Genomic DNA, 24,173 nt, shown 5'->3' on the forward strand with positions numbered 1-24,173 from the left:
GTGATGACGAAAGACGTTCTCTCTTTGCCGCATCTACTGCGAGGTGAGGTTGGGTACTGTAATCGGTGGGCCTTGGGAATCTGAAGCCATCGGCTCAGGGAAAGCCAACGGCGCCAGTCTGGCCCTCGGAAGCCCTATTTTGGTTGTCTCCCCACGCGGCGAACGCCGTATGAATTTGGTGGTGATGGCATTCGAGCCCTGGGCTGGGCTTTTAGGCCTACTCCCGCTCCTCAGCCTTGCCGGGATGGCGCCGGCTTGATGGGAGTCCCAGGGTTGCGTTGAGCGGGAGTTGGCCCGTTGGGCTTATAACACCCGCAGAGGAGCTGCTCCTTCCAGGCCAGAGCGTAGTGGGGGCCGCTCTCCCTGCTGGTCCTCCCGTATCCTTCCCGGGATTTTTGCCTGCGGTCTCCGGTAGGAGTGGAGGTCCGTGTATCGTAGTTTGGTCGAAAACAGGTCCTCTGCGGCCTTCTTACCCCAAGTGTTTGTGTTTCAGAATGAAGACCATTCTCAGCAATCAGACTGTCGACATTCCAGAAAATGGTACGAGACTTGGTGCTTGCATTTTTCTTACATCTTTACTACGCGCTCTATACCTTGTTCCGAGACCTCACGAATACGTTCTCTCCTAGTCGACATTACTCTGAAGGGACGCACAGTTATTGTGAAGGGCCCCAGAGGCACCCTGCGGAGGGACTTTAATCACATAAATGTAGAACTCAGTCTTCTTGGGAAGAAAAAGAAGAGGGTGAGTTTTTGTTTTTTGACACTTCAGTTGCTTGTTTGGAAGGTTGTGATTTAAGAGCATCAAATTGGGTTGCTTTTAAAATTATGGAATTGAGGTTCAGTGTTTTAACTTAAAATTTGGTGTCCAGAAGCGTAACTAGTTTCGGTGTTGTTGCTTCAGTGAAATTGGAAAATGAGATTCTGAACAGAGTGGGTTATAAAAGATCAATACTAGTAGTTGTCATTCGTATCAAGTATTATTGCTGTTACAAGTTAAGTTTATTTTTCTTCTGATTGTTTTGTAAGAATCCTAGGAATGCAGCAGTAGATCTTTTAAACCTGGTATTTTAGTTTTCCAGGAGTGAAGTTTGATGCAGCTTCTACAAAACTTGTGTTCTGGGTTTTCATTCCTTTGTGAAGTAGTAGTGTACCTGTAATGTACAGTAACAAAAATGTTAATTGAGGGCTTTGTGGTTTAATTTTTCCTTGAAAATCGTGTTTTAATTTGGGCAAATACTAGAATCTAGAGTACTTACTGTGAATAAATGGACTTTTTTCCAAGCCTACTTACTACCGGAAAGAATTTTCTAAAGTTTTTGTTCTGTTACAGCTCCGGGTTGACAAATGGTGGGGGAATAGGAAGGAACTGGCCACTGTTCGCACTATCTGTAGTCATGTACAGAACATGATCAAGGGTGTTACACTGGTAAGCAGGTTAACCAGACTACTTTGTTTTGGAAGGGGAGGTTTCTCAGCTGTGATTTACATATGCAACATAAATGTCTCCTGTGAGAGAATAGATTATGCATGTAACTTAGTGAGTTATGTGTACTTATTAAGTACGTGGGAAAAAGTGTTCTTGGCAAATGTGTTTAATAGGCATTCCTGGGTCTTAGGATTAAGTGATGTGAGTAAAGATTGAGTGATAAATAAGAGTAAAGACCAGATGGTCTTAATAGTATGCTGATGGTGTTTTTTCCACACAAAATAGGACTCATCTTCGGGGTGAATTTTTTTTTTATATATAAAAAATGTAACATACAGGGTAGCCTTTGGTTTCTTGTTTTATCCCTGTCACCACCAGGACCTCTTGTAGGGATAGAAAAAGGTGGACCTAATTTCTGAGCTCCTTGTCCATTTCCTTAAAAACATAACAGGTTAGGTTCCTTGAGGGCAGGGGGCCTGTCTTGGTGTCATCAGTTCTTGGAATCTGGCGTACCTTAGTAACTCAGTATGTTAGCTTGATGTCCAAGATGAAGGGCTTCTCCTTTAATGGGAAACTAGCATTGTTTACTGTGGGCATAGCAGGTGGTAAAATACATGCTTCCTTAAGGAGCTTCACAGTCCAGTGAGGAGACACAGAAACACATGTTTTTGTGTAAAATTGTTGTAAGGATTGGTATAGGTGATATATTTTACAAAACGTTGACAATGAGTGCTGCGTGAGAACTGTTTCAGTTTCTTTTGTCAGGAAGGAGGAAATTTTCCTCTAAAGTCTCCATTGATAATTTCTAGAGATTTGGTCATCCTTTTCTAGGTGCAGGGAGGGAGACAGCCTTGACAAATATGTAAATGTTCCCTATAAAAGGGCAACTCCTTGGTTTTCAGAGAAAAACTGGAAATCCTATCTTTCGAATTTCTCAGCATTGCTAATAGTTTGTTTATTTTGTTTATTTAACCTAGGGCTTCCGTTACAAGATGAGGTCTGTGTATGCTCACTTCCCCATCAACGTTGTTATTCAGGAGAATGGTTCTCTTGTTGAAATCCGAAATTTTTTGGGTGAAAAATACATCCGCAGGGTTCGGATGAGGCCAGGTATGGTTTAGAAATTTTCTTTCTACTTGTGAAGGCTGGTATTTTGGGCTAGCTATAAATAAGACCAGATTTATTTCAGAATTATCCAGTTTGATTATGGCTTTGTATCATATTTATACCAGTTGTGGTTCCTGAAGGCTTACATTTGGGGTAGTTTGCAGGCCATGGGAGCTGTGATTGGTTTTGCAAACTGAAATCCAAAAAAAGACCCATTTGAAAAGAGGTTAATACCTAGATTTCCTAGTTTCAGGTCTCAGCTCTCACTGTCAACCTTGGGCAGATTACCTCTATGTAGCTCATTTTACTCATCTGTAAAATTGGGAACATCTCATGATTAAATGACTTGAAATTGAAATGCGTTTTAAAAATAGTTCTTGTCTGATGCATAGTTAACACTGAAGCATTAGAAAGTTTTAAAACTTAGTGCTCTTGATGCTTTTTGATTCCGTTGAATTGTGGGGGTGGGAAGAAGGGATTGTACCAATTAATGGCTCTACAGAAATATTACATGATAGTTGCTATGGTCAGCAGTACTTAATGAGAACCCTTAGGTGAAAAATGAGCTTTGAGGGAAAGCAAATATACAGTAGAAGTAAGACTGGATACAGATCTTTGTACAGCTAAATCCTACTAGCTGGATACCTTTTTCTCATATTCCTTAATTGAATCATAGTCTGTAATCAGTCTGGGACAGATTCATTCAAGCAGGAATACAAGATTGGCCCAGATAATACAGTTTCTGTTACAAAACAGTTCTTTTGGTGTGTGGAATTTTAAATGGAATAAATTGCTACTTAATTTAAATATTTTAAATAATGCTACAAATCTTATCTTATGTTGACATTATGCACATGCTCTCTTACCTTTTTAGGTGTTGCTTGTTCAGTATCTCAAGCCCAGAAAGATGAGTTGATTCTTGAAGGAAATGACATTGAACTTGTGTCAAATTCAGGTTTGTATGTTTACTGTGCCTGATTACGCCCATAAAATCTTACCTAAATCTTGTAGTTGAATACATGATATATGTTCTTTTAGTGAGCTTTTTTTTTTCATCCGTTTATTTTACTTACAGTGTTCCGTGGGGATTTTGTAAAGACACTGGTCAGTCAGTTAAAAACAGACCTGGGAACTCTGTGTACAGAAAAACAAACATGTGAAGGCACAAAAGAAAAGACTCTTAAGTACATTGGATATTAATAGGGACAAAAGGACTCAAGTTTAATTTGTTATACCTCTAATAGAGCAATCAAACATAAGTAACTAAATAAAAAATATTATGGGGAAGGAGAGAGAAATGAGATAGACAAAAAGATTGGTGAGTTTTTTTAAATTGTGGGACCCTAATAAACTATCCCAAAGATACTTGGGTTTTGAGTATATAGCATATAATAAAATACTTGCTTATGGTTTGGGTTTGACTGATAAAATAATTGCCTTATCTTTTTCACTCTTACAGCTGCTTTGATTCAGCAAGCCACAACAGTAAAAAACAAGGATATCAGAAAATTTTTGGATGGTATCTATGTTTCTGAAAAAGGAACAGTTCAGCAGGCTGATGAATAAGATCTGAGGTAGGTTCTTGTAATGTCCATATAAATTTTATTAACTGCTTTAGTTGGGGGTCTTAATTGATTAAGAGACTTAAACTGGAGGTGTAGCAAAGGTAGAAAATGGAGACCTGCATTCTGGAACACAGTAAATTTGGCAGAATAAGAGATAGAATTGACACATTTTTACTATGAACCAATAAGTCATAATTTTAAAGTATGTTTTAGATGATTCAGAGTAGAACTTTTCTGGGCAAGGATATTGATGGAGATTTACTGACATTTTCATTTCTTTTTACAGTGATCCAGTTACAGAAACCACAAGAGGCCAGGCTCATATGTGATCTTTTAAAAATGAATAAAAGCTCTTTTGACTTGAGACTTTTTCTTAAATTGATTACCCTTTCCAACTATTTGGCCAGTAAGCAGCTAAGTAAATTCTAGTGTGCTAAGAACAATAACAGAAGGAATAGGAGGGTTTTTTTTAGTAAGATTTAATGGGAGAAGTGGTTTGAAGGAGTAGCAAGGGTATTTCAGGCAAGAGGAATATGGGTAACAGTGACTGGCAACACTGTGGTTGTTCATTATTGGATGAAGAACTTTGGGAGATGTCCTGAAGGTATGTGTAATTTCGCAGAGGCACGAATTTGAATATTTGTGAGGGCAAGTGCCTGAGTTGCAGTAACCTTGTGTGAAAAAGCAGCTGAGAAGTAATACAGTCTTAGTAAGAATTAGAAGATGGAGTTAATTTATATTCATGATAAACATGGTTGCTGTGGCCCAAGGTTCTCTGTTTTAGCGTAATTTCAGCCATTTACTCCTTTGTCCTAGTCCTTGATATCTAAAAAAAACTTACAACCCTTCCATAGTCTCTTCATTCCATGTGTCATGCTTTAGATGCACTACTGTACTAGACTATCTTAACTCAATAGGATTGCCTCTAAATCTCTTCTTTGATAGAAACTCCAACTTCCTGATTTCTCAGGCAAAACTTAACATTCAAGTTTGATTTCTCTAACATCCTGTGTGTCTAGTCTGTTAGAAAAATCTGTGGGCTGTGCCTTCAAAGTAAGGTATGTTCAGGGCCTAAGCAAGGAAAAATAAAACCCATTTGGAGCATAAGGATCTTAAAAGATCTTTATTTAGATAAATGAAATTAATTTTTATATTGAGTTAATAATCTTTGGTTTGATAACAATGGTTAAGTATTTAAGAAATGGATGAAATTGTAAATGCAAGTTTGGCTTTGAAATATTTTAGATGAGGTTTGGGGTAGGCATTGGATGGGGTTCTAGGTCTAGGGTTTCAATACATTGATATTTGTTGAAGCTGAATGATGGGGATTCATTATACTATTCCTATTTGCATAAAGTTTTGAAATTTTTCACAATTAGAAGATGAAGCCAAACCCCTTAAACTGATCCACCCTTGCTCCTCCCTCCCCCATCTGTTCTCAGTAGTAGCCAGAATGCATTTTTCAAACTCCCTCATAACCTTTCTGACCACACTGACTGAGCTGACCTTCCTGCTCCTCAATACCACTGCCTTAAAGCCTTCAAGTTGTCTTTCCCTTTGGAGTGACAGGTTATCTTGAAGTCTATAGTCCAGTGTTTTCAGTGAAGCCTACGTTGACCCTCCTATTAATTGTGCTCATTCCTTATGCCCATCCTAGCATACCCTTGCCCTGCTAAACTTGTTTTTGTCCATTGTATTTATAATGTAATATTAATAGTTTACTTTGTTATGTATTGATTGTGTGCTTTTTTCCTGCTAGAGTCTGACCTTCATGAGGATGTGGTCTTTTCTATCTTTTCTACACTGGGATATTCCAAGTAAAGAACCTGGAAAAATATCTGGCATTTAGCTGTTTGCTGAGTGAATGGTTCCCAGATTGCCAGGGATATTCAAGTTATGCAGATTCAGTAATAGTAATGGGACTAGAAAGATGTTTTGGAAGGTGTTGACAGAATTTGAGGGTTGAGGAAGTAATTTCCAAGTGGCAACATTGCAGAGGGGTAGAGGTGTTACTGTTGAAGAGTGTCAGCATATAGGCGGTAGTAGCAGCTGTGGGAGTAAGTGTGATGCTCTCCAAGAGTGAAGTGGGTGGTGTGAGACCTTCACAGCATTACTGTTGCAGTCTGGTTGTAGCTAAGGAGTTATTTCCATTCAGTAATTTGGGTGTGGTAAATGAAAGTCTAGTTCTCCCCAGGGAAGACCTCCACATTTTCTGTGTTTACTATGGATAAGCACATGTGTGTTTTTTCAGTTTTGAGGTGTAGGAGTCCACGTTGTATAATCAGAAAACATACTCAGGAGTAAGTTACCCAGTTGGCACACGGTTTGGGAGGATGGGGGAGGCAGTGTTGGGGCACAACCCAGTTATAACACCAAACCCATTCACATTCCACAGTTCTTAAAACTGACCAGATTGTTAGTTGAATATAAATAATCAGCATAAACCGGTTTATTTGGAATAAATTACATCGAGAATTAAACACCTAGTCACAGTGTACTGACCTCATTTTCCAGAGGCTCTTTAAACACCATAGTTGTGATATTTCCATATGTATCAGACTTTTTAGTGAAAGGTTACATTGAATACAACAGCAATGTAACAATATACAAAGTAACACAAGCTACATTTTAAGATGATTTTTTTCCAAGTCTCAGAAAAGCTTAAATTTAAAGATCTTACCCTGTCAAAAGCTATCAACAGTTCCTAATTGACCCTTTATGATTTTAAAATGAGTTTAAGAAAAACCTGAATAGTAAATATAATTGATCATGAGCCAGTTTTAATGTTTACCTAGGGACTTTCGTATGATGATGGCTTAAACCAGTGGTTAAGACTGCACTTCTACTTCAGGGGGCGGTGGGTTTGATCCCTGGTCAGGGAACTAATTCCCATATGGTGTGGCCAAAAAAAAAAGTAAAATAATTCCCAAGTGGCCAAAAAAAAAGGGAAGAGGGTAAGCATTGGGTTAGGGACTTTACTATTTGCAAGAATTTATGGCAAGGCAACAAGTTTAAAAAAGAGGGTCGCAAGTCAAGCTTAAGCACTAAATGTAAAGACATAAAATAATGCTGTTTAGTGGAGTTACAAACAATGAATACAAGATACTTTAGTCAAAACACAAAGTAGAGACCATAAAAGCAAAATCTTAATTCTAAAGCTTTGTTATTCCTATGACTGAATATGCATTTCTCTTTCAAAACCTTGGACGTTAGAGGTTAAAGAGTTGATGAGTTGCTCAACTAATAATCCATAAAATTAAAATAATTGACTAGTTATTGTAATTGTGTATAGCCTCAAGGCCAATAACTAAGTGGTTCTCAAAAAGAAAATACAAAAAATTCCTTGCATAACCTAAAATCTGCTAAGTTTGAAGGAGGGGTGCAGTTGGAACAAGGAGAATAGAAGAACACATCTGCCAAATTCTACTATTTGAATTTGGCCAGCCAGAGATAGCAAATTGATGTCTCACCACTTTTGCATTTGTTTGAATTGACCAATTGTTATTTGTATCTTTGAAACAATGCTGTTATCAACTAGTATCTCAGTTATGTAGGAAATAAGAGCTTTCCTTTGACTTTTTTTTTAGATTTATTTATATTTACTTATTTTGGGCTGCGTTTAGTCTTCATTTTTTTTTAAATGAGTGTTTGCTCCTTTTTTAAAAATTAATTTTTTGGCTGCATTGGGTCTTTTGTTACGCGTGGGCTTCCTCTAGTTGCGACGGGACCTACTCTTTGTTGTGGTGCTCGGGCTTCTTGTTGCAGTGGCTTCTCTTGTTGCAGTGGCTTCTCTTGTTGCGGAGCACAGGCTCTAGGCACAAGGGCTTTAGAAGGCAGGCTCAGTAATTGTGGCACACGAGCTTAGTTGCTCTGCAGCATGTGGGATCTTCCCAGACCAGGGCTTGAGCCTGTGTCCCCTGCATTGGCAGGTGGATTCTTCACCACTGCACCACCAGGGAGGTCCCTCCTTTGACTCTTAAAGTCAGAATTCCAGGAGAGTAGACACTGGTTAGTTATTTAAATGCTGACTCACTTAAAGAAAGGATGTGTATAAATGGGTTTAGAGTCAGGTTTTCTTCCAATATTGAGAATACAGTGAATGAATATTAAGCATAGAGTTCAAGAAAGTCAAACTGCAAATTCAGGTTTAAGAATTTGCTTAATCCTAGTTTCAAAAGTTGCAATGTAAGAATAGTTTCCACTTATGCAGACCACCAACGTTCTGAATTGTGTCCAAAGAGACACAGTTGAGAGGTCCAGATATGGCTGCAGTCTACAGGTCTCTGTGCATGTGTCAGAACAGTGAAGCACTTCAGGGGAGAGAGCAAGTCTTATGGGATAAATGGTCCTTTGGTAACTTGATAATTTAAAACTTTTCATCTTTTTAGAATGTTTTAATTTTCCTAAGTATGATACATCTTGTCACCTCAGAAAATTCAAGTGAAGAATAATGTCAATTTGTCTAAAGAAGTTGCTGTACGTGTACGGTGAGGTTGAGTGACTTCCCTGTCATCACAGGCAGTTGGGTCTAGCTGGGTTTTTTTTGTGCAGTACGCGGGCCTCTCACTGTTGTGGCCTCCCCTGTTGCGGAGCACAGGGTCTGGACGCGCAGGCTCGGCGGCCATGGCTCACGGGCCCAGCCGCTCCGCGGCATGTGGGATCTTCCCGGACCGGGGCACGAACCCGTGTCCCCTGCATCGGCAGGTGGACTCTCAACCACTGCGCCACCAGGGAAGCTCTCTTTTTAATCTTAGTCATCTGATATTTAACGTAAGATGAGTTTTGGAAATTAAATGTTATTTTTTAAAAGTCATTTGGAAAAAGACCTCACAAAATTAGATGTTTTGTGAGTGCTTAATTTAATTTTTATTGAGAAAAACTAAGGGATTGATGTGCTACAGTCTATATTGTAACTGGCTATACACAAGCACTACTTACCCTATTTTTTCTTTCCATTTGAGAAACACCCTCACCAAAGGGGAAAGCACCTTGTTAGAAGTGACAGAATTTATCACCGACTATCCTGTGTTAAGAGTTAAATCTCTGCTATGGAGTTAACATAAGTTGCACTTTTTTCAAAACAATTTCTTTTATCATAAGTAGCTATTGGTATTCCTAGGAAAAAACTGTAGGATAATGATAGGAAACAGCTCATCAAACTCCATGAAACAATGTATCAGATAATCCTCATACCTTACCTTCTAGGGAAGCCTTTACCATAGATCCAAGAACTGAATTCACTGATGTTAACACATAAGGGAAAATTTGAACCACATAGCGGAGACATTTATTGTCATTACCTTGGCTATCACTAATATCTCAAAACTTGTTTTTCTACAGTATAGGTGTATCTTCTGTAAGTTACCAGTGTATGGAACTGGAGTGAATTTTTTAAACTTTTCCATCATGCAGACAGAAATATGGTAGGATCAGCTTAGCTAAGAACTCTCATGGCCTTTTTTTAATGGTATGTGTTGTAAGTTCTTTGCTTTCCAAAATTTTCTTCTCTTTCGCTTATGAAAAACGGTAATTGATAAAAGTAGAACCAGGGTGGAGAAGAAACAACATCCAAAGAATATCAGTGGTTTCTTCTGTACAAGAAGTAAGCAGACAATACACTCTGTGTTTCTTTGAGTCTGACTGCATCTACTGTTCTTAGAAAGGAAGCCATTGTTGCTGATCAGTTCGTTGTAAAACTGGATTGAGGATTTAGCTTTGAAATCAGATGTGAAGAATCCAAATCTGGGTCTAGATTTTTCTTCAGTCAGTTTGAATACATAATAGCCTTTGATTTTGATTTTATCAATCAAGTATGCTGAAAAATATCAGAAATGAACATTATTAATCATAAGTGGACTATAAAATGTTTTTGAATAAGAATTTAGTTTTCATTGAAACAATCTGAAACTCGTGCCCATAAAATGTGATTTTCATTAAAGGTTTTTTTGACATTCTTTTATGATCTTAAGAAGATGAAAATATGTGTAATGCTATAACTTTAAAAAGAAATTTGAAGTAAAACTTTGATCTATAATAATACAAAAACACCTGGAGGAAAAGCAGATTTAAGAATTGGAGCCATGAAGCTCAAAGGACTTACTGTTACTTTTGTTCCTAGTGTCAAAAGCAGAAAAATCTTGCCTATTTGGCCTGATTTTAAATCTCAGATGTGCCCTTTGTGCTGCCCAATAACTACACTTGGTTTCCCCAGCCATTTACTCTAGCTCTCCTCAACTTTTTTTTAATAAATATATTTATTTTTATTTTTGGCTGTGTTGGGTCTTTGCTGAGCGTGGGCTTTCTCTAGTTGTGGTGCCTGTGCTCATTGCGGTGGCTTCTCTTGAGCACGAGCTCTAGGCACGCGGGCTTCAGTAGTTGTGGCTCGCAGGCTCTAGAGCACAGGTGCAGTAGTTGTGGCACACGGGCTTAGTTGGTCCGCGGCATGTGGGATCTTCCCGGACCATGAAGGTGCAGTCTCTCCTGCATTGGCAGGCGGATTCTTAAGCAGTGTGCCACCAGTGAAGCCCTCTCCTCAACTTTTTCACACCTTTCTGTCCTCAAACTGATAGACCCTACTCTGTCATCCTTGCTTTGAAGTGATGACCTTCCTCCCTACTTCTGCTGAGCTAAAGCTCTCAGGAGAACTTCAGTCTCCTATAATCACATCTACCCACCTACTGGCATCTGCACTGGTACTCTGCTTTCTCTCCTGTTACTATGGATGACCTATTCATGCTCCTGGAGGAAGCTGACTTCTCCACTTACACATTCACTAAGTTTATTCTCGTCTACTCAAGGACATCGCTCCATTGTTCTTTCTCTTTTCTCATGTATTTTCCCTCACTACTGGATCATTTCCATATAAATATGCTATAACTTTGGTATCTTAATAAGCAAAAACAACAACCTCCCTTGATTGCACATCCTTCTCTAGTTATCTTTTACAGCATTGGCTCCTGTTTAGTCTTTTTTTTTTTTAATACTGGTTTCTCAGGGCTCAGCCCTCTTCTCTATGCTTGCTTTCTTAGTGATCTCCTTCAGCTTTATTGTTTTAAATACATCCATTTGCTCTTGATTCCCAAATTTGTGTCTCAGCCCCAGACCTCTCCTGAACCTGAGGTTCATATCTGTTCGCCTACTTGACATCTCTAATTGGGTGTCTAAGAGACATCTCAAACTTAACCTTTGCACAACAAACAACTCATCTCCAAAAACCTGTTCCCCAACCTGATAAATGGCCACTCACCCTTTTAGTTACCCAAGCCAAAATGTTGGAATCATCTTTCTTCTCTCATACCCACATCCAATCCTGTTTGACTACCTTCAAAATACATCCAGAACCTGGCCAATTCTCACCATTTCCACTCTTAATAGCCTGATCCAATCCACTGTTATCCTTACCCAGACCAGTGCAATTCTCCCTGTTTCAATTCTTGCTCCTTTACAGTGTATTCACAAAGAGTAACCAGAGTAATTCTTTTAAAGTGTGAGTTGGAGCATATCACCCTTCTGTTTAAAATCTCCTAGTCTTCCTATTTCACTCAGAGCCACAGTTCTTACAGTGGCCTACTAAGCCCTACCTGATTTGCCTCTTCCCTTACCTCCTTGACCTCATCTTCAGTTACTTTCCCCCTTGCTCATTATTTTCTAACTATCCTGACCTCTTTCCTGATCCTCAAATAGGCCAGGCATGCTCCAACATCAGGGCTTTTGCATTTGCTCTTCTCTTACCTAGAACACTTCCTTAACTATCAGTTTGCTGCCTCACTTCTCTTTGAGGATCTTTGAGGTTCTCAAGCCACTCTATTTAGAATTGTAACAACTCTCCTGTCTCCCACCCTGAGGCACCCTCTTCTCTGCTGTTTTTTCTCCACAGACCTTTTCACCCCTGACATGCTATATCTTATACTTGTTTGTTGACTCTTATTCTAGAAAAATATAGGCTCCATAAAGGACAGTAATCTTTATTTTTGTTCAGTGGTGGCATAGTGCCCAGAATAGTTTTTGCCCAGACCAGTTTTTGCCCATACTGGGTACTCAATAAGTATTTGTCAAATAAATGAATAAATTTCTAGGAACTTTTGCAGCTTCAACAAATTGATCATGAACATTTAAAAATAATATTTTTTAAAAATGTGATATTAACCGATGCTGGGAGGAGTATGTGAGATAAGCACTCTCAAACACTGCTGTTTATAATATATGATCCAATAATTCCATGTTGGAGAATCCATCCCAAGGAGATCATTAGAAATGAAGACAAAAATTTATATACAAAGATACCTATTTTTTAGTAGTTGAAGAAACACCTAAGTATCAAACATGAGAGAGGTGGCTAAGTACACTGAGATATGTCCCTATAATGAGATATTAAGCAACGATTAAAATAATGTTAACAAGGAACTTTTAATGACAGAACACATTTATAATGTGATATTAAGAAAAAAGTTGGCTACAAGACTATATTGTAGTATGAGCTCAATTGTATTAATGATATCTAGTCAGCACGAGCCTAGGCACTTTTTTCGGGGGTGTAAGATTTCAGGTTTTAAAAAATATTTTTCTGTACTTGCCAAATTTCCCATAATGAGCTGACACTGTCTGTCATTAATGAGCCTATTCCCCTCATTCTTCTGTTCATATTATCTGGGAATGTCATACTTCACTGTATCTGAAATAGCCCCCGAACCTCACCTTTCAAAGCCTCCTGAATGTATTTCTCTAAGTAGTATTTTCGGAGTTCATCATTTTCCAGAGACTGGTCGTCGATGCCACTGGCCGTGATGTAAACATCCACGTCTCCATAGTTCCTCCGGATCCACTTCAGCACCTTGCGCTCTCCCCAGGGTATCACGGCCAGGCGGGTGGGGGAGCTCAGGCAGGTGATGTCCTGCAGAAACTGGATGTCCCTGTCCGCGTCGTAGTTGCTGCCGTTCTGCCGCTCGTGCATCACGAACCTGGTGGTGAAGTGGTTCAGGGCGTAGAAGTCTGCAGTGCCCTTGACCAGCCTCCTTTCCTCCTCTGTGAACTGAGGCAGTGCGGAGCGCGTGAGCCCTTGCCTATTCTTGGAGGTGATGTACTCCCTCATGGCCAACGGGTAGTCCCCAGTCTTGAAGAGGGGTTCTGCGAACCAGGCGATTTCGAACTGGAGGAAGCGCTCGGCCGCCTTCCAGTGCGAGTCCGCATAGGGATTGGCGGGTTCGGCCCAGTCCGAGTGGAGAGACAGCGACACAACCCCACGCTGTGCAGGCCTGTACTGCTGGTCGTAGAGGTGCCAGGCCAGGGCGTGGGCGATCATCAGGTGGTGGGCTGCCCAGTAGGTGTCATTACTAGAGCGGTCGTAGATGTCACTCAGCCGGTTAGGCTCGTTGATGGTGATCCAGAGCTTCACGAGGTCCCCCAGCTCCTGGAAGCACAGGTCGGCATAGTCCTGGAAGGCCTTGGTGGTTGACCGGTTCAGCCACCCTCCGCTGTGCAGCAGAGGTGCGGGGAGGCCTAGGTGGGCGTGGGTTGGATAGTACAACGTGACCATTGAGGAGATGTTGAGCTTTAGTCCCTCACTGACCACACACCTGTAGTACCTCAGAGCCTGTCGGTTAACCGTGGACAGGTTGCCAGTGGGAAGGATTGAGGGCCAGTCCAGAGCAAACCTGTAGTGGGTGACTTTCATTCTTGCCAACATCTCAAGCTGTCTTTTGATACTGACAAAATCCGTGCATTGAGCTGGTCGTGTTTTCAGCCTCACTCCTTCCACTCGGTGCAACAGTCTGTTGCCTGTCACATTCCATACATACAGGTGAGGATCGCTGAACTGTGGGGAGGAAGCCACCGACTCTGGCTGTGAAAAACAAGCACATTCAGGTAAAGCACACCCTGGCAGACAGACTTGGCATACATCCTCTGAGAAGAAGAGCCTGATCTTATTTTGCCTCTCACTGACAACAGAGAAAATAAGTGATGCACATGTCCTTCATAACAACATATGTCTTCCTGCTATTCTGGCGATGTCAGAAAAAAGGCCTGATGGGTTGTCCTCCCTCTCAGCCCTTGAAATTTACTAGGGAGACCAGAAAAGGTAGAGAAGGAACTACACCCAGGGCTTGCCTTGGAAAACAAGTTGTCTTTCAGAAAACACTGAGAAGGGACTTTGCTGGTGGCACAGAGGTTAAGAATCTGCCTGCCAAGGCAGGGGACATGGGTTCGAGCCCTGGTCCGGGAAGATCCCACATGCAGCAGAGCAACGTAGCCTGTGCACCACAACTACTGAGCCTGCTCACCTAGAGCCCGTGCTCTGCAATAAGAGAAGCCACCGCAATGAGAAGTCCGCGCACCGCAACGAAGAGTAGCCCCTGCTCGCGGCAACTAGAGAAAGCCCATGTGCAGCAACAAAGACCCAACACAGCCATAATTAATTAATTTAAAAAAAAAGAAAACACTGAGAAGCTGTTTTCCAGTTTGTCGGTCCTAAAAACACAGTAATGTAGTAGGGGTCTCTCATGTGATTCTGTTCAAATGCATCAGGAAATTGGCTTAGTCCTCTCAGTTAAAAGGAGTCACAAAAGATGGACCTTCCAAACCCTGCCATAAATTGAAGGCAAAGTTAACATTCCAGTTGTCGAGGATTTCACTGAGATAGGCACTTGGGTTTAGAGGGGACTGGTTGACCCCAGCCACGTTTCCTAAAAGAGGACAGTGGGACAGGGTGGGGAATGACCCCTTGCATTTGCTGAAGGCATCTCTCTAACGCACCTGATTTGAAAAGTCCCGGTGATATCACATGTGCATCATTCTGTTTCTCCCCCACCCATGTGCCTGTGAGAACAAAGCATTTATTCATCTAAAGGGAGAATACTCAACACCCTCCTTACATAAGGTACTTGAACTATGAAAAGAGAGGACCCTAAAATAACCGTGAGAAGCTCCCAAGTTGACTCTTGGATCTGATGGCGTCCCATTCCCTGCCCGTCCACCAGCGAGAGAGCCCTGGATTCCTGTTCTAATTCTGTCCCTTTAAAAGTCAAGGCTTGGCAACTCTGTATAGTGACAGAGCAATCTCACGCACCTCACAGGTGTGATCTGGCCAACTGCTCTGTCAACTCTAAAGCACTCTACAAACATAAGGTACTTATAACTTGGGTTTAGTTTTGCTTGCAATAATTGCTGTTTAGGCCCTTGAGTCTAAATTAAAACAGAAAAGGGCTTAAGAAAAACATATCCAAATTCAAGCTTAATTTAAAAAAGTAAAAGTTCTGAACTTGTTTTAAAGTGCTTTTTCTTCCCATGACTGAATTTAAATACACCTGGAATAAATGGGTAATTAACCTTTGGTAAATATTTTCCCTCTAATTGTTTTCTCGTGTGTCATCTTTCATAGTCTAATTACAAAATCATATCATTCCCACTTGCCATCTGCCAGCCAGTTATCTAGAACATTAAACTGAGAGAACATTGATCATGTGAGCATTAAGGTAAATCTGTATATAATTATTTGAGTAAAACCCTCCTAGCCTAGATGGTCAGTTCCAGTGTTTTGAAATCGCAGAGCATCATGATATTGAAAGGGTATTTACAAAGGGAAATCCTGCCATAAGGTAAGGCAAGATCAAATGAAAAATCTCTTACTTTTTTTTTTTTTTTGGCCAAGGCACGGTTTGCAGGATCTTAGTTCCCTGATGTGGGACTGAACCGGGCCACGGCAGTGAAAGCGCCGACTCCTAACCACTGGACTGCTAGGGAATTCCCCAAATCTGTCTTACTTTTAAAAATATCCAGAAAGCATTAGTCTTAGCCAGTGTGTGATTAATCTGCCAATAGATATAGTTAAAGTATTGCACCCTGATCTCAACCCTGGCTCCCAGAGCTTGGTTCTAAAGTTCTATTTTCCACTAAAAGGATCCTGGGGTTTTTGGAGTAATGGCTTTTTCCAGGTCTGGGGCAGGAAAAGAATGAAGTGATGCTGGTACATCTTGTGCCAGAAAAATAAGGAAGTGCTTAAAACCTAAAAGGGAAATGTCAAAAAGACACGGGAGCAGCTTGAAAGAGTCCCATTGGCCAAATTTGAGAAAATTTGAGTAGCAAAAGGCCCAATGAAACAATGACAACAATGAATTATAGCACATTGAATTTAGAAGAATTCACCTAATAAATATAGAAGGAATAATCTAATTAGAAATTCACCATTTTGCAATCTACAAAGTAATCATTAATTCAGGCAAGGTTATTGTATCAATGTTAAGACCACTGGTTAAATGTTGTTGGGGAACAGGATATTTATATGGTCTCAAAGTATCACCATCAGATTAATTCTTAATTACAAATGGAAAAGGTACTTTTCAGTTAAGAGATCTGGCAAATGCCACCTTAACCAAGAAATCTGGTGACTATTACTTCAAGTAATGTCTTCAGTAATGAAACAAACTGATTTTATGTGCCTCCTAATTTGATGTATGGGAAATACATAACATCATCTATGTAGTATTATTTCCAGAAATGCTTAACTAATCTAATAAAGAAACAGAGAAATCCGTGAAACACTCTACAAGCAACTGGCCTGAACTCTTCAAAAATGTCAATACCAAGAGATTAGGGGGATTGCTCTGAATTAAAAGGCTAAAGATACACAACAACAAATATGTGTTCCTTATTCATGATTTTAAAAAAAAGGTTTTTTTAATCTATAAAGGACATTTTGGGGACATTTAGGAAAATTTGAATATGGATTATATGTTGGATTATATTTAATAAATATTAAATTTCCTGAGTATGATAATAGTATGAGATAGGAGAATGTCACTGTTCTTAGAAGACATATGCTGAAATGTTTGGGGGTAAAGTATAATGATGTCTGCAACTTTTTAATGGTTCTGAAAGAGAGAGATAAACCAAACATGGCAACATGTTAACAATCAGCCAATCTTGATGAAGGGGATATGGGTGTTTATTGTACTAGTTTGAAATTTTTCAAAACAAAATGTTGGAGAAGAATATTGAAGGATGGGCTTCCCTGGTGGCGCAGTGGTTGAGAGTCCACCTGCCGATGCAGGGGACACGGGTTCGTGCCGTGGTCCGGGAAGATCCCACATGCCGCGGAGCGGCTGGGCCCGTGAGCCATGAAAAAAAGGTTGGAGGAAAATAAGATGTGTGTGGGTAGGCATAGCAATATTTTTAAGATGTTACTTTCACTTTATTAGTCTTCCTATAGAGAACATCTACTCTTTTGCCTACCCACCATCTTTTCATACATCATCTGGCTGAGTTTTCATAATGCACCCTAATTTTTCTTGGCGAGCCACTCATCCTCACTCCTGGTTTAAGTTCAAGGGACGCTGACTCCTTGATGGGCTCCAGGTGTGAGCAAGAAACCCAGGCCTGATTGATCACAGAATTACTTTCCCCTGACCCAAGTGATCAGCTCTTTCTCTGAGTAATAGGAGTAGGGTCCTCAGAGGGGGCAGACATTCACAGTGTCAAACACTGGGGAAGAGATGGGTCTTCAGAGGAAGCAGGAACTTACAGGTTGGATCACGTACAGGCTGGAACTCTTGTCTCCCCTGGGGCCTCTCTTTGCTGGGTCTGGAGTTTTGGAAAATATAAACCTACTTGAAGTGGTATGGAAAAGATGGCCTGCCTGTGCCATGTGGAGGAGGAGGTAGACACTGGGTAAGTAGGTGGCTCTCCAGGGGACACAAACTGAAGGTGAGTCACTGTGTTTATATTACTCTCTGTATCTTTCCCCCTTTTATCACCTCTGAGCCTTTACTAAAGTCTTATTTAAATATCGATAGGGGTTGAGATTCATAACTTTGCCCACTAATGGTTTGGGCTCTTTTGTCTGGTCCTATCACTTGCACATCTTGTTTTTCCATATGCTTCTAGAATACAGGTAATAGTGTGGTATTGTGGGGTCTTATAGCATAATGGTCAGGAGACAGACAAATCTGGGTAACCTGGACAAGTTCTGTAACCTACCTAAACTTCAGTTTCTTTGCCTATAAAATGAGGTTTGTTTTTTTTTTGAATTTTATTTTGCAGTATGCGGGCCTCTCACTGTTGTGGCCTCTCCCGTTGCGGAGCACAGGCTCCGGACGCGCAGGCTCAGCGGCCATGGCTCATGGGCCCAGCCGCTCCGCGGCATGTGGGATCTTCCCGGGCTGGGGCACAAACCCACGTCCCCTGCATCGGCAGGCGGACTCTCAACCACTGCGCCACCAGGGAAGCCCTTGAATTTTACTTTATTTATTTTTTATACAGCAGGTTCTTATTAGTTATCTATTTTATACATATTAGTGTATACATGTCAATCCCAATCTCCCAATTCATCCCATCACCACCAACACCCCTGCCACTTTCTCCGTTGGTATCCATACGTTTGTTCTCTACATCTATGTCTCTTAAAATGAGGGTTTTAAGATTAAGTAGACAGGGACTTCCCTGGTGGTGCAGTGGTTAAGAATCTGCCTGCCAATGCAGGGGACATGGGTTCGAGCCCTGGTCCAGGAAAATCCCACATGCCGCGGAGCAACTAAGCCCCTGTGTCACAACTACTGAGCCTGCACACCTAGAGCCTGTGCTTTGCAACAAAGAGAAGCCACCACAGTGAGAAGCCTGCACACCACAACGAAGAGTAGCCCCCGCTCACCGCAACTAGAGAAAGCCTGAGCGCAGCAAAGAAGACACAACACAGCCAAAAATAAATTAATTAAATTAAAAAAAAAAGATTAAGTAGACAGAATGCACATACATACAGTGGTTAAGTGCTTGGTACATAGTAGGAGCTTCAAAAAATAGTTATTATTATTTTGGAAAGAGCATTGTGCATCTGGGGGCTTGAAGTTTGCCTGCTACAGTTCTGCCACTATTTGTGTTACCTTGGGCAAGTCACTTAGGTCTCAATTATTAATTGATGGGTCTTACTTTCCTCAGCTATAAAATGAAGGATTTGGAGTAAGAGGTTTCGAAGGGCTCACCTGGCTCTAAAAGTTGACCTTATTCATGCACTATGCATTGAGCACCTGCCATGTGCCTTACATTGCTCTAGTAAGGCATACAGCAGGCAGCAAAGCCTCAAACCTCTCCACCCTCTTGAGGAGAAAATTTGCATTCTTGTAGGGGAAGACAGGTGATCAGTAAGAAAAATGTGTAAAGTGGTTATCAGGGGCTGAGGGTGGGGAAATGGGGAGATGCCGGTTGAAGGGCACAAACTTCCAGTTATAAGATTAACATGTTCTGGGGGCCTGTTGTACAGTATGGTGACTATAGTTAATAATATTGTATTACATACTTGAAAGTTGCTAAGAGAGTAGATCTTAAATTTTCTCACCACAAAAAAAGAAATGGGAATTGCGTGTGATGGTATGGAAGTGATAGCTAATGCCATAGTGGTAACGATTTTGTAATATATAAACGTATCAAATCAACACATCATACTCCTCAAATTTACACAATATTGTATGTCAATTGTATCTCAGTAAAGCTGGAGAAAAAAGGGAAATGTGTAATGTACATAGTATGCTAGAGAATGATGAATGCTATATAGGAAAATAGAGCAGGAAGGGGGAATGTGCACTGATAGTGATGGAGTTATGCTTTTTGGAGTGGAGGGAAGCCTTATTGAGAAGGTGACATCTGAGTAAACATCTGAAGAAGGTGAGGAATGAGACAAGTCAGGAGGCCCCACTGGGGTATAAAGACTTCATAAGGCAAACAATCCAAATTTATCAAATAAGAGGAATCACTTAAATAAAAGGCCACTAACAATCTGCTTTTGACAAAACAAAAATCTAGGGAATTCCTGGCGTTCCAGGGGTTAGGACTCCGTGCTTTCACTGCTGAGGGCGTGGGTTCAGTCCCTGGACTAAAATCCTGCAAGCCGTGCAGTCCAGCCAAAAAATTAAAAAAAAAATCTATAAAATTATTTTCCTTTAATTTTGACACTACTAACAAATGCCTCTCAAAAATGACTGTAAGTTCACTCTAGACTGTATACAACTTGAGGGCAGTATGAAAAGCTCTCAGTAAGCATGAATTCTTCCTCTTCCTTCCTCTTTCCCTAACTTCCCCTCATAACCTCCAGGTGATCATGGTATTTGATATTGTCTGACAGCTATCTCCTAGATGTCACTGAGTAAAGTGAAAGAAAATATTGTGTACTATTTGCACCACTTTATAGTTAATTTGTAAGTAGCCACTTACCTTAAGGACAGATTCAGTGACGCCCCAGGAGAAATCACAGGGAAACTGACCCTGTACATCTGGTGTGGACTCTTTCAAAGTGAAACCATTTTCTTGTATGATCTGTTTATAGTAATGTGCTGAAGACTTGGGCTTTCTTTCTTTTTGTTTACTATTAAAATCTACATAAAATAATCCTCGGCGAGTGGTGTAAGCATCCTGCCATTCAAAGCCATCCAGGAGGGACCAGGCAGTGTAACCAAACACTCGTATTTCATCAAACTTGATTGCTGCACAGAAGGAAAAAAGCAGAGATGTTCAGAGGACTACACACTCTGGTTCATGTTTACCACTTCACTAATGACATGCCAGGGGCAGCATATTGTGAAACCAACCTTTTTCCTAAATTTGCAGGCCCAATATATCAAATAGAAAATTTATTTTTATATTTGAAAAGGGGCAATTATTTTCATCTAGCGTGGTCTTCCCAAGTGAATGACACAGTTAAAGGATAAAATTTAAAACATTCCTGAGGCTTAGTGTGCAAATCTGTCAGAGGACTTCCCTGGTGGCACAGTGGTTAAGAATCCGCCTGCCAATGCAGGGGATGTGGGTTCGATCCCTGGTCTGGGAAGATCCCACATGCTGTGGAGCAACTAAGCCTGTGCGCCACAACTACTGAGCCTGCGCTCTAGAGCCCACAGGCCACAACTGCTGAAGCCGTGTGCCTAGAGCCCGTGCTCTGCAACAAGAGAAGCCACCGCAGTGAGAAGCCTGTGCACCACAAAGAAGAGTAACCCCCACTCGCAGCAACTAGAAAAAGCCCGCGTGCAGCAATGAAGGCCCAACGCAGCCAAAAATAAATAAATAGCAGTTGAGGATTTATAAGAAGAAGAAGAAAAAAAAGTAAAATACTGAATTAAAATAGTTAAAAAAAAAAATCTGTGTCAGAGGGCATGATGATTTCCAGAACCCTTTGGGACCAATGTAGACGTCTGCTCGTGACCAAGAGTTTCTCATTTCAACCTTGGGCTGGTTCACATTTGTGGACAAACTATCTTCTGTGAAACAATCCTCAGGGACTGAAATATCAGCTTTGAGAATGAGCATGTGTGAATGTAGATTTAAGGAGGAGAAAGAAGCACAATGATGTAAGAGAACAAGAACTGACTGGGCCGAGGGGCAGGAGGGGAGAGGGCTTGCTCTACTGTGCTCCTGGGATGGGGCTATTGGGCAAGTTTCTCGATCTCTTGTTTCCTCATTTGTAAATAGAGAAGTTTGGAAAAGACAATCTCTCAGGAACTTTCTAGCTTTAAATTCAATAACTTTTAGGAACTAGATAAAAATGAAATATGCAATAAAAACACCAAATACCCCAATCAATCGTGAACCATTTTTCTTTTCTTAAAAGCTTTCATTTTCTCATGGTAATGTCTCATTTCTGCACTTTGGGGGTTTTATCACTGATATTCTTTTCCTAAAAGGTGGAGTCAACGTCAAGGGAACTGATGTCAAGAGATTCTGATGTGGGACTTCCCTGGTGGTCCAGTGGTTGGAACTCTGTGCTTCCACTGCAGGGAGCATGGGTTCCATCCCTGGTTGGGGAATTAGGGTCCTGTATGCCACATGGCACGGCCTAAAAAAAGGGGTTCTGATGAAATAAGTATGTTTCAGCAGGCCCTGGTTCTAGTCTCTCTGGTGTCGTAGGGTCCTGAGGAGTGGTGGAATGGTAACGCCTGGGGAATGACACCACTTTTGCCAAAGTGCTTGGCATTTGGCCCAGGCCCTGTGGGCAGAGTCCTCTGCTCTGGAGGCCCCCATGTGCATGTGCCCCGTGGCTGGGCAAGGCTCTGTTCCATGTACTCCTCCTGCAAGTTGGGACAGCACATCTTGCTCTCCCTGAGGACCCTCCCCGAACACTCTCTTCTGCAGAACAAGGAAGTTTTCTCCAAGCTTGTGACATTTTTTTTTCTTTTGGCCATGCTGTGCCACTTTCGGGATCTTAGTTCCCTGACCAGGGATTGAACCCGGGCCCTCAGCAGTGAAAGCCATGAGTCCTAACCACTGGACCTCCAGGGAATTCCCTCCAAGCTTGTGACTTCTAAAGAGAGCTACAGAGTTGTAGAAAGATCCACTGAGAATTCCTTTATATAGGAGAGAAACGGAGCCCAACTCTGTAGGAGACAGAACATCATAATTCGAGCTTGTCCTCTGCTCCATTATTTCAGTCAGCCACCTGCAGATGTCACTACCTGAGTAAAGGAAAAGGAATGAGGGGATAGGCAGGGGTTAGAGAAATATCCAAGAACAATAGAAGTTGCTCACCTTAGCTATTCATGGCTCATTCATTGTCTTCAGACTTTTCGTCATTGAGTCATGTAGTAGAGTAAAAGGAGCACAATCAAAAAAAGCTTTCAGCATCTTAGACTAAAGTACTACTGTTAGAAAACTTTTGACATGTCTCCTTTAGCATTATGTCCTTTTAAAAGGAATGAAACAGCATCCTGTTGCCAATTAAGGATGTATCTACAGTCTAAAATTATTGTTTTCAAACCTTTATTTAAAAGGACACGAGAGTGGGACTCCTCTGGGGGCGCAGTGGTTAAGAATCCACCTGCCAATGCAGGGGACGTGGGTTTGATCCCTGGTCCGGGAGGATCCCACATGCCACAGAACAACTAAGCCCGTGCGCCACAACTACTGAGCCTGCGCTCTAGAGCCCGCGAGCCACAACTACTGAGCCCACGTGCCACAACTACTGAGGCCCGCGTGCCTAGAGCCTATGCTCCGCAACAAGAGAAGCCACCGCAATGAGAAGCCCACGCGCCGCAACGAGGAGTAGCCCCCGCTCGCTGCAGCTAGGGAAAAGCTCATGCGCAGCAATGAAGACCCAACGCAGCCAAAAATAAATAAATAAATACGTTTATAAAGAAAAAAGAACGAGAGTCACGTTAAAAAATTCTGTCAACATTGGAAAATAGAGAAGTCCAACAATGACCGGAACAACAATAATCATATATTCAAAGGTGACTTTAAATACCCTATAGCATAAGTATTCAAGACAGCTGTTTTGAGCTAATGTGCAACCAACCTTGGAGAACCTGGTTGAGGAAGTTCTTCATCATGTAGATGGCTGTGGTATCCTCTGTTTTCACATGACTGTCTGTGAACCAGCCATTCTCAGTGATCAGGATTCGGGGATTGCCATATTCCAGTTTAATCCAGTTCAGCACGTCTCTTAAATTGAGGGACACATTTTGTCCCATTTTAGCCATGGTGTTGTAGGGCTTGAAATTGTTGGGTCCAAAGGAAAAGGCAAAGAAGTCAGCTGTGCCCCTCACCTCATTCTTCTCTGCTTCAGAGAAAAGGGGTAGAATGGAGAACAACTTCTTTTTCATCACCTCTGGATAGTTACCATCCCCGTGGATAGGGTTGGCAAACCACCCGAGCACAGAAACCATGGATTGTTGGCACTTGAGTATATCCATTGTGTTTTCTGATCTGTTTGGTTCAATCCAGTGGGATCCCAACGTGATTGATAACAGACCCTTCTGATGTGGGCGGAAATTTCTATTGTAGTTATGCCAAACTTTCGAATGAGCCTAAGAACAAGAAAATATTGTTAATCTTTACTGTCCTTACTCAAAGGGTTGTGACTTGGCTGATAGAAGGTCTTCTCGTGGGCAAATTAGTGAAGCGTCGGGTGCTGCAGGGGAAAGCTGGCAGGGAACCCTGATGACCGCAAAGTCTGCTCTCTGTTCACTTCCCCTGTGCTTCCAACCTAAAGCCTCCCCTATAGGATTACCGAGAGGCAGGCAGAGAGCTCTTGTCCCAGCTCCATCTTACTTCTCCTCTCCCTGGCTCCCTTCCGGGCTCTCTTGGGGCTGGGTACAGGTGAGACA

At 41.4% G+C, this 24,173-nt stretch overlaps 2 protein-coding genes across 4 annotated transcripts in view; one reads left to right on the forward strand and one right to left on the reverse strand.

Annotated features, from left to right (window-relative positions):
* The first annotated feature begins 8 nt into the window (after positions 1-8).
* RPL9 (ribosomal protein L9) lies at positions 9-4,465 on the forward strand. 3 transcript variants are annotated; one of them, XM_027103137.1, is made up of 8 exons: positions 9-43; positions 494-540; positions 630-745; positions 1,334-1,429; positions 2,407-2,539; positions 3,411-3,491; positions 3,996-4,110; positions 4,388-4,465. In XM_027103137.1, the coding sequence occupies exons 2-7, from the start codon at positions 495-497 to the stop codon at positions 4,100-4,102; spliced, it is 579 nt and encodes a 192-aa protein (XP_026958938.1). In that variant the 5' UTR covers positions 9-43; position 494; the 3' UTR covers positions 4,103-4,110; positions 4,388-4,465. The 3 variants fall into 3 exon arrangements, with proteins under 3 accessions (XP_026958938.1, XP_026958940.1, XP_026958939.1); XM_027103139.1 differs by having other exon boundaries at positions 33-48; XM_027103138.1 differs by lacking the exon at positions 9-43 and adding an exon at positions 396-411.
* Positions 4,466-9,539: 5,074 nt separating this feature from the next.
* Positions 9,540-24,173, reverse strand: part of KLB (klotho beta) — a 34,539-nt gene continuing 19,905 nt past the window's right edge. Inside the window, 4 exon segments of the mRNA XM_027104032.1 lie at positions 9,540-9,916; positions 12,796-13,939; positions 20,293-20,561; positions 23,363-23,873. Of these exon segments, the coding sequence (XP_026959833.1) occupies positions 9,540-9,916; positions 12,796-13,939; positions 20,293-20,561; positions 23,363-23,873 (2,301 nt within the window).

Source organism: Aethalodelphis obliquidens, unplaced genomic scaffold (genome assembly GCF_003676395.1).
Source record: "Aethalodelphis obliquidens isolate GAN/ISIS:26980383/991018 unplaced genomic scaffold, ASM367639v1 scaffold6, whole genome shotgun sequence".
In the NCBI taxonomy this organism is placed as follows: Eukaryota; Metazoa; Chordata; class Mammalia; order Artiodactyla; family Delphinidae; genus Aethalodelphis; species Aethalodelphis obliquidens.